Consider the following 10478-nt stretch of genomic DNA (forward strand, 5'->3'; position numbering starts at 1 on the left):
CTCCTTTACATTCAGCCTAATGCCTTTGGCGCTTACTGGCCCCAAGGTAAGAACTCCTAGGTCCTGGACTCCTCCTGTCAGTTCAGGGCAAAACCAGGGGCTTTCTCTCTCCACCTGCTCTCTTTCATGGACCCCACCGTGTGGCTCCTTCTGCGACTGGCACAGTTAGCGACACAGGCTGAGAAATCAAGAACTGGGCATTGATGAAAGACAGAAATAGAGGAAAAGAGTTGACGGTTGTGCTAAGGCCAGAGTTTAGGGCTAAGCAAACTCCTGCTTAAATGGAGGGGAAAGGACCATTCAGTGGTTTAACAACGACCTCCTGGAAACCACGGGGGCTAGGGGAAAGGTGAGGCCAGGCCGCCCAGGCGTGGAAGGACTTGGGGTTCCCAGTCTGGATGAAAGGAACTGTCCTTCAGACCTAAAGTGGAAGCTACCACGTTTGACCTACTACTGCAGGCAGCCAGGACGCTTGGGGAGCCCAGGCTCCCTGCCCTTGGCGTAGCAGGTCGGAATTGCATTCTGACCTGCGATGCGCCCTGTGTCACTTTAGAGAGGAATGAGTTCAGGTGGATGAGCCTATCGTCAGGGAAACAGAATCTAGAATGTGCGTCTCTCACATCAACGAAATCACACCATGGGGGAGTGCTGGCTATTGAACATTGTAAAGATTTCCTGAAAGCAGGATTCCTGAAAGTATGGGCCCAAAATAGGACACGGCAAACTCCTTGAGCCAGTCGCTCTGAGCCACACTGAATGCTCACCGCGACGTTCGCATGCCCGAAAATGGGGCTCTGGCACCACTTTTCCCATGGCCCCTGCCCAGGAAAAGGGGCGGTAGAGGCAGCCACACAGTGACCACCTAGTCATGATCAACTTTAATCCTCTAATATCTTAGCAGTAATGGCAGTGGATTTAGCAATAACACTAAACCAAAACTAGTACCAGCACTGATAGTAGTAGTAATAAATATTCATCACTTTGAAATAACTGCCCTATTTTTACTGCCCGAGGTGTAAAGGGCTTCAAGGGACGCAGAGTGAGTGGGAAGTCCCAGGCCCGGCTGGGGTTAGGACTCTTGCGTGTGTGTGTGTGTGTGTGTGTGTGTGTGTGTGTGTGTGTAGAGGGGATGGGTTCCGGAGGAGGGCCGAAGAAAGAGGATAGGAGGAGGGGGTAGAGTTTCATGGCGGGGAGGGGGCACCGGGGTGCAGTGACGGGAACCAATGAGCTGCCAACTCGCGCGTCTTCGGCGTGACTGCCGAGATTGACGTGGAGTACACGTCAAATTGATCTCCGCGCGCTGCAGCCTCCCGGTCAGACGAATTTCTCTTAATCGGATGAAGTTCACCCTGGGCCTGGGGTCGCGGGCGTGGAGAGTGTCCTGGGAACCGGCGGCGGCGGCGGCGGCAGCGGGCCCGGAGGCCGGCTGCAGCGCGCTCGGCGGCGGCGCACAGCGCGTTTCCAGCCCGCCGCGGGGCTGCCGCGGCTCTCCGCTCGCGGGCGCCCTCCCTCTATGCCTCTCCCGCGGCTGCGGCGCCCGAGCTCTCCCGGACTGCGCCGGGCCCAGCCCCGGCCGCCCCGGCGCCAGTCAGCTGGCTGGTCCGTGCGCTATGGGTAAGGGGCGGGCGGCAAGCAGGGCGCGGGCGGGCTGACAAGGTGCGTTGCGTCCCGGCGCCTCCCTTTCCTCCCGCCTGCTTTCCCTGAGAGACCTGGTTGTGGGTTCCCGACGAGCCGCGTTCGGCTCTCGTCCCCAGCCTTCACTGAGGGGTGAGGGTAGGGGCAGTTCGGCGCGTCAGGGGATGGGATGGCTCAAGTAGATGCCTCGAAAGGGCACAGAGGGCTGTAGCGCGCGGAGTCCTCCTCCTCCGTCCCTACGACCGTGCCTCCTCCCAAAGCCAGACGTAGGCTGTTGGCCCGCAGATTCTGGTACTGGTGGGTCAATATCCGAGGCGCGCCTGAGTGCCGCCTTTAGCCCTGTGCGGCCACCCTTGGCTAACCCGCCGGTATTTTCTCCCCTTCCTGCTCTCTGTGCTCGGGTGCGTCCGCAGAGCAGACGTATGGCGAGGTGAACCAACTGGGCGGCGTGTTCGTCAACGGCCGCCCCTTACCCAACGCCATCCGCCTGCGCATCGTGGAACTGGCGCAGCTGGGCATCCGACCCTGTGACATCAGCCGGCAGCTGCGCGTATCCCACGGCTGCGTGAGCAAGATCCTGGCGCGCTACAACGAGACAGGCTCCATCCTGCCCGGAGCCATCGGAGGCAGTAAACCCCGTGTCACCACCCCCAACGTGGTCAAGCACATCCGGGACTACAAGCAGGGCGACCCTGGCATCTTTGCCTGGGAGATCCGCGACCGGCTGCTGGCCGACGGCGTCTGCGACAAGTACAACGTGCCCTCTGTGAGCTCCATCAGCCGCATTCTACGCAATAAAATTGGCAGCCTGACGCAGCCCGGGCCTTACGAGGCGAGCAAGCAGCCGCCGCCACAGCCGGCGCTGCCCTACAACCACATCTACCAGTACCCCTACCCCAGCCCTGTGTCGCCCACGGGGGCCAAGATGGGCGGCCACCACGGGGTCCCGGGCACGGCAGGCCACGTCAGTATCCCCCGTTCATGGCCCTCGGCGCACTCGGTTAGCAACATCCTGGGCATCCGGACGTTTATGGAGCAAACAGGTCAGTCGTAGAGGCGTTCTGTAGCCTTCTTGGAAGGGGCAGAATCGGAGATTGGGGGGTGGGCATGAGGGTGAGGGCTCACACTTCCTGTCCTCCTTGGACCGGTTTGGGCTCAGGGGAGGGCTGGGCTGGCCAGGGAGGCTGAGGTCCCAGGCTTCTGTGGGAGTCCTCGGACATCTTGAACTTTTTATGACAAATGTGGAAAATATTTCCCAAATGGAAGAGCAATCGCAGACCACAAATTTGGAGGCCTGAAAATGCGCTTTTTCATTCTTGCAAAAGGTATGCAAACCTATACCATCAGATCTAAGCCAAACCAACGGCAAAGTCAATTGTGCAACCCTTTCTTAAGGGTGTTTCGGGATCCCTCACCATTTCTCAAAGAGTTCTGTCCGTCCTAGGCCAAAAGGCTCTTTTGAGTTAAAGGCAAAGGGGCCGCCTGGCCAGTCTTGTCTAGTGGCCTAGATAACCGGCAGGCCCCGCGGCTTCGCAGGTCCTGGAGCTGGGATCTCCGGTGACAGCTCCCCAGGGCTGTGGTCATCCTGGGAAGAAAGCTCAAGAGGATTTGTCCTTTACCTGTAATTAGAACTCAACAAACTGTTGGTTATCTCTCTCAGTAGGGAAGGGAGGGGGCGGAGGAGGGTGAGAGGTTTGGGCGGCCACCGAGTGGGGCTGGAAAGCAAGTGTTTGGGCCGAACCAAGTCCCTGCAGACTCATGAGGAGGGTAAGAAGGAAAATTCACCGTAGCCCAAGGCGGGGAGGCAGAAAGAAACTGGGAAAGCTTAGCTCCAGTGGCAGTGGCTCGCCGCTGAAACCGCGCACACGCTGTTTCTCCTGGTGGTTCAGAACGAGTCTGGGCGATCACCTGGGGCCAAAGCTCTCCCTAAAGCGACCTTTGCGCCGCTGGCTGGGAGATGACCTCACCAGATCTTCACTCAGATAATGGAGCTTTCTCTCGGTTCCCTGCGTACACGTGCGGGGGAGAAGCAGACATATGCCGGGGATGTGCACGGGTCGCTGGGTTGACTGACGCCTCTTTTGGGAGATCCCGGATATCTTCCAATGCCGTTCTGAGTAAAACCGTCTCCTAGCCCTCCAGACCCTTGCTGAGACTTTGAGAAATCCTATAATTCGCACGAACTTCCTTTGGATTTGAACTTGAACTTTTCTGGGTACCGCCTCTGGACAGCGGAAACCACTGTCCCACAGTCCGCCTCTCTCCCGGAGACCTGTTTTGCGGGAAGCGGGTCGCAGGCTGGGAGGAGCGAGGAGCAACCTCTGCCCCGCAGGGAGTAAAAGCGAAACCCAGTACCATGCTGCCCCTCCGCCTCTGGTCGCTCTCCGAGCGTTTGGCTACCTCAGGTGTTTTGAGGACTCTCGGCCGCTCCCTCAAATTCGAGCTAAGTGCTTGTAGGCACGTATGTAAAAGTCCTGGCAGGAGGGCCGCGCCTGTGACCAGCGCAGATTCTGATGCCCGGACTAATCAGTCCTGTGCCCTCGCAGGGGCCCTGGCCGGGAGCGAAGGCGCCGCCTACTCCACTAAGATGGAAGACTGGGCCAGCGTGAACCGCACCGCTTTCCCAGCCACTCCAGCGGTTAATGGGCTCGAGAAACCGGCCTTGGAGGCGGACATTAAATACACTCAGGTAACCGAGCGGCAGGGGAAGGCAGTGTCCTTAACTGGGGGAACGGAAGGGTTGGGAGGGGGAAGTGGTGTGGTGGGAGGCAGAGAGAGAAAGAGAAAACTACCCCATGCCAGGGAAAGAGTGTCGAATGTGGGGGTGTCTGGCAGCCCCTCCACCGAGCGTCTTCGGGTCATTTTTCTCTCCTTTTCTCAAGCTCATTAGTTTGGGGGAGGCTGGCTTTCGAGGGGATTGAGTTGCCTTTTGCCAAGAGACTTTTGCTACAAAAACTGGAACGTGTAAGTAAAATAGCTGGTTGAGGACTCCCTTTTTAAAAATCCCTGCTGGAATACCATGGTCGCCCTCATCTCTTATTATTTATAACAACTTGAGTGGAAATCACATTGCCAGAGTCCTTTCCAGGAAAATTAAAGGCCAAGCATTGCGTGGGGATAACTGAGGGGACGGAAGGGGGAAAAGAGGACTCCCCGCTTCATAACTACGTGTGCTGGAGAACACGGAGAGATTGCCTGATGCTGATGGTCTATCCCATTCTCCATCTGCACAGTCGGCCTCTAGCCTATCCGCAGTGGGCAGCTTCCTCCCGGCCTGCGCCTACCCCGCCTCTAACCAGCACGGAGTGTACAGCGCGCCAGCCAGCGGCTACCTCGCCCCCGGCCCGCCTTGGCCACCAGCGCAGGCTCCTCCACTGGCGCCCCCCGGGACAGGCGTCACCATGCACAGCGGGGAGCTCGCCGCCGCGATGACCTTCAAGCATCCCAGCCGAGAAGGTGAGAGTTGCGGGTGGGGAGGGGTCGGTTGAATGCAAACGGGGTTAGGAAGGGTGCATGGGACGGGGTGTAAAAGTGGGAAAAATTAGCGCGAGAGATGTGGTACCTGGCATAAATCCTCTCTTCCTCTGGGTTAAAAGTTAAGCCAGTTTTACCCTCATCTACTTCTAATTAAAATTTTTTAAAAAGTTAAGCCAGTAGCTTGTTGGAGCAGTTTCATTTCTAACAGGTGTATGTCCTGTCCCTAGAAAGGCAGGCAGAGGTTGAGGAAGGCCCCAGGACTGTCCCCTCTGACTTATATGAGAGAGAAGAAAGAAGGTCAAGTTTGGATCTGGTTCATGTGCCCTTGGCCAACTTATTGCTCCTCTCTTGAATCTCATTTCTCCATCTGTAGAAAGTTCTAGAAGCACCATCCAGGCTTGCCTTTCTGTGGCCTGAGGCGCGTTGCCTTCTGTAGTGGACCTGCCCTGGTACCTGAATCTGCACCTGGATCCTCCAGGCACTACCTAGTTTTCTTTCAGGTTCCTAGTTTTTTGTTTTGGTTTGTTTTGTTTTGTTTTAAACCACACCTTGGTCTCCCTTTGGATTAATTTTTTAAAACACATTTTTTGGGAAAGGAGAGAAGCATTCAGCCATGTGCCCCTAAGTCTAGATTCTTTTGAACTCTGTGTGGTTTGGGGGTCCTTCTTTCTGTGGGAAATGTGGCTGGGAGTTCTCCCTCCTCTGACAACAACTTCTCCCCCTCCTTCATAAATTGACTCCCTGATAAACCAAAGTAACAGATTTGAGGTATTTAACTGACGGTCAACAGTGAGAGGGCATTTTCTCACACGAACTTTCAAGTTCTGGTTTTTCCTATAACTTGGGAAAGGCTCATCTGACTTTGAGTCCTCCTTTTCCTCATAGGTGACAGGAATGGGTGAATTTGCTAATTTCAAACCTCCCTGAAATTAGGTTCTGATCACCAAAATTTGCAACTTCAACTACCCTGGGAAAGAAAGGAGTCACCTCAGGGGGTCTCAGCCCCAGCAGTTAAGGAAACAGGGCACAAACCTGGGGGGCAGCTTGGGGCAAAAGGGTGTTCCAGATTATAAAAGGACCTTTACCGGTTGATCCACTTCATACCCTCCAAGGCAGAAATGGAGGGCAGATGGTTTTGGGCAGGGGACAGGCAAAAAACTTTTATTTCCAAGGAGACATGGCAACATAACCCCGGGGGGGGGGCACGGGGGGGGGTGGAGAGAATTAAGATGCCATCAATAAGTCAAGTGGAGGAACAAAAATATTTTTTATTTTCACCTTTCCTACAACATAAACATCATGGCATATAAATTACAAAAATTGAGAATAAGAACTTCTTTAAGCTTTAAACTTAATTTAAATAATAGGATAATAGGATAATTTACTCATTTATAGGAAAATCAAAGTAAAAGAGATTTTAAAATTGAGAATTAGATTTCCTTTAAACTTTACACTTAAGGATCCATAAGTGGTCTCAGGGTGAATGCTTTGCCCAAGGTCTTGTCCTTGACTCAAATCTGCCTGTTTTCTGGAAAATGGATGTTACCTGTTGAATTGGAAATTGAAATGGAATTTAGCGCATTGTACAAATTGTTTAACTAAGCAGGTTCATTGAATTAGAAAAATGTATTCACAAATTTATAAAAGATTTCCCCTGAGCTGATCCCAAGGAGAAGGAAGACTTAAAAAAGGACTCGCTGTCTGCAGAGCAAGGCAGTCCTTTGTTAACAGAGCCACTTTGTTCTGGGGCATTTCAAGCTCTACATTAGAAACAAATTATACCCTGTAGGCAACAATCCAAAGGTAAAACGCACAGTTCTGAATTCTAAGCTAATTCTAGTTAGTCGGATGGGGGAGTCATTGGTGGTTGATTTTCTTTAGAAGACAATTTTCTTTCAGAAATACAGAGCCATTGAATGGCACTTGCATTTCTATCCCTTTTACCATTATATTCACTTCCTATCATGAAACATTCCACATTCAAAGTCTGTAGTAATAATTAGCTACATTAGTTATTAAATTAATAGCTTAATTTCCTGATCCTCTTTAAAGATACAGGTAAAATATCATTGAATAAAAGAGGACCGTCATTAAAAATGATTTCTCAAACTGGCACACAAGTGTTTGTGGTTGAACAAGGAACATAAAAATAATGAGAATTACATACCCATTTGGGTTAAGAGTTTTTATTCTTCTCACTGGCAGAGAACCTGACTTCAAAGACCTTTCACACCCCCAACTGGTCTTTGAAAAATTACAAAGCAAACTAATCTGAATCACTGCCTTTTTCCTACTCATTGCTTTAAAATTATATTCAAAGAAACTTATCCAATAAAACAATTACTATCATTAATTGTTGTTCAGTTCAGAGAATACTAGGAGTAACATTTATTGAATTATTTTTTTTCAGTAGGAAAATAAATCTCTCTACCAAAATAAATTTAATATCATGAATGCTCAGTAAAAACACATATTTTCGATCATCTAGTTCATATATCCTCCAAACCAGGTGCAAATGAACGTTAGCTTTACCCTAAGGGAAGCCTAGTCAAATGTCAAATTACACATCAGAATTTATTAACTTTATTTTGGTAAAGGGTAATGAGTCTGAGTTCCTTATTATGTAGGCAAGAAGGTGTAATTTACGTTTCCCACCCGTTGAAGGAAACTTTAATTCTTGGGAACCAAGAGAATAGAGAAGTTCCACTTAATCTACATGTGGAGGGGCGCTGATATTCTGGGAATCCCCACGCCCGTTCAAATGTCTTTTCACAGCCAGCGCAGGATCATCTCTCCCCATCCCCACACGCAGGTGACAGACCCCACCAGATGTTCCCTCAAGACAACTGGTATTTACAGTGTGTTTTCAGAAACCTTCAAAACCTCATGATTCTAAAATCGTTCCCAGCGGGGCTTTGGAAAGACTAAAGATTTGTAATCAAATCTATAAGATACTGCATATGCTCAAAGAAAATGTATTGTTTATATTTGTGACAGATAACTCACATCTTCATTCCAATTATCACCGATCGGGATTTGTTCTTGAAAAATCAATCCAAAAAGCATACTTTGCCAGGAAGCACTAGGACGCAGGCGTTTGCCTGAGAGCCAGGCAACAACCAATCCTGGTCTAATTTCACCCAGCCCTGGGAGAGAGCTGGTTCCCAAACCCCCGCCTTCCTGCGCCCCGACTCCCGTTGTCCCAGTGGCCCTACCCTAGCAATCCCAATATTTTAAACAACGCGTGTCTTCCTAAGATTAAAGTTCCAGCCCTCTCTGGGGCCCAAGCCTTCCAGAAACCCACGACAGACCCACTCACGTTGCCACCGGTCCTGTGGGTGGGAAAGGAGGGTGGAGGGCCCTGTGGAGAGAGACTGGCATGGACAGAGCTAAAAACGCAGCAGCAGGATTCGCCCTGCAGAAGGGGTGGAATCTATCTCTGGGCTCCCGGGTGTTTATTTTTCACACTTTTTCTTGCTCGTCTCTAAGGCAACTGGCCCTTGGCCTAGAAACCTCCTCCTCCTCAGATGTTTTCTAAACAGGTCCTCACCTTGAAGTGTGTGTACAAGGTGGAAAAGAAAACTCCGTTGGCCACTGTCCCAGGAACAGTGGCCACAACTGTGTTTAGGAAAGAGCCTAGAGGAGGGAGAGGGGGGATGGTAAAGGGGTCACTCTCTTCTGGAAAGGTCTTTAGGTCCCTTCTAAACATCTGCTTAACCAGATGCGCGGGCATGCGTGTGCGTGTGTGTATGTGCATGTGTGTATGAGCGTCTCTCGCACAGAAGTGTATGGCCCAGCTTTGCGCAGCCACAGCAAGTTGCGCCTGGAGCTGGGGGGCGGGCAGCTGCAGGGAAAAAAAAAATTCCAGAGTTGCCCTTCATCCCCAAATGAGGGGCTCCAGTCCCCGCCTTTAAAGAAAGACTTGTTGAGGGGTGGAGAAGAAACCTGAAAATAGGGTCTTTAGATATAAACAACCTCGTGCCTCCTAGTGCTGGAGAAGCTGAGCGGAGGGGGACTGGGAAAGGAAAAATAGAGGTTGGGCAATCCTGGCATCACTTTTCTGGCTTCCAGTAGCAAATTTGGACCCCTTCCCCAAACCCTAAATAATATAGCAACGCACAGAATGCCGCCTGTCAATTAATCGGGAGCCCCCTTGGCCCCAGGATGTGCTGTGCCCACGGTGGTGAGGGAATCTGAATTCCCCGGCCACGGAGGGAGGCATAACGAAGTTGGCCGCTCACTTAAAGCGCGGCCGCCCAGAGCCCTCCACAAAGAGTGTCTTTGGTGCCCCGATCCCCACTCTGTTACCCCCTGTACCCCGCGAGCTCCCCGAGCCGCTTTGAGGGACAGCGGACCTGACACGCTGGCAGCTCCTCGGGCTTGGTGTGCGGCCGTGGTCTGGGGAGGGTGTGTGGATCTCAGTTGCCTGCTCCCTTCCCCAGAGGTTTCGGATCTGAGAACGTCTCTGGCCCTAGGGTGCACAGGTCGGCATCACCTCCCTGCACTCAACGTCTTCTTTATTAAGTGGGCTCGAGGTAAAGGAAATTGCCCCGGGTCAGCAATCTGGGAGCATCTGTAAAATGGCCTTGCGAGAACAGCCACATGCTAAGGCTGCCCGTGTGAGTGACTCGTTAGGGGAGGAGGAAGGATGGGCGCCGCGGGACGCGTGGAGCTCCTGGAAAGCCCGGGTCTCTGCTTCCTTCCTCCAAACCCCTGAGTGTCGAGCGCGCGCCGCAGCGTTCACCCCCGGATCCTCGCGCTGTCACCCCGGGTCTCTGGTTCTGCGCAGGCCTAGGCGGTGATCCGATGCCCCTGTGCTTCCTTCGCAGTGGCCGACCGGAAGCCGCCTAGCCCCGGCGGCAAGGCCTCTGACGGCCTCAGTAGCTTACGCGGACTGCCCATCCCGGCCTCGACCTCCTAGGGGTAGCGCGGCCCCGAGCCAGAGCTGGACCCGGAGCTGGGAGGAGGCGGCGGAGCGGCTGGCGGACCCCGGCGCGCAGCTCGGCCCTGCAGCCCAGGCGGCGCCGCAGGACCCGAAGACACGCAGAGGAGGTGCCGGCAGCCGGCCCTCTGGGACACGCCGGGTCCGCCCCAGGCCTCGTTCTGCCCTGTAGCCCCGCGGCCACTGTTCAGTTGTTGACCAGTATTTCAGGCTTTCCTGAGCTTTGGCTTTAGACTGTTGTACCCTCGTCGCGATCTTTGCTCCGACATGGCCTCCCTCTCCTTACCTTTTCCTACTTCTCCCAGAATTGTTCTGTACCCTCCGTCCCTCCCTCCCTTTCTTTTTCCTTATCTCCCTCTTTCCCGCTATCCCTGAGTCCCTTCTTTCTTTCCTTCCTTCCTCCTTCCTAACGTACCTTCTTTTC

At 52.9% G+C, this 10478-nt stretch overlaps 1 protein-coding gene across 1 annotated transcript; it reads left to right on the top strand.

Moving 5' to 3' along the window:
- Window positions 1–1337: 1337 nt before the first annotated feature.
- On the top strand, window positions 1338–10163 carry PAX1 (paired box 1). Its single transcript, XM_033095203.1, has 5 exons — window positions 1338–1614; window positions 2049–2678; window positions 4182–4324; window positions 4869–5091; window positions 9942–10163. The coding sequence occupies exons 1-5, from the start codon at window positions 1338–1340 to the stop codon at window positions 10031–10033; spliced, it is 1365 nt and encodes a 454-aa protein (XP_032951094.1). The 3' UTR covers window positions 10034–10163.
- The last annotated feature ends 315 nt before the right edge of the window (window positions 10164–10478 follow it).

This window comes from Rhinolophus ferrumequinum, chromosome 23 (genome assembly GCF_004115265.2).
Source record: "Rhinolophus ferrumequinum isolate MPI-CBG mRhiFer1 chromosome 23, mRhiFer1_v1.p, whole genome shotgun sequence".
NCBI classification, from domain to species: domain Eukaryota; kingdom Metazoa; phylum Chordata; class Mammalia; order Chiroptera; family Rhinolophidae; genus Rhinolophus; species Rhinolophus ferrumequinum.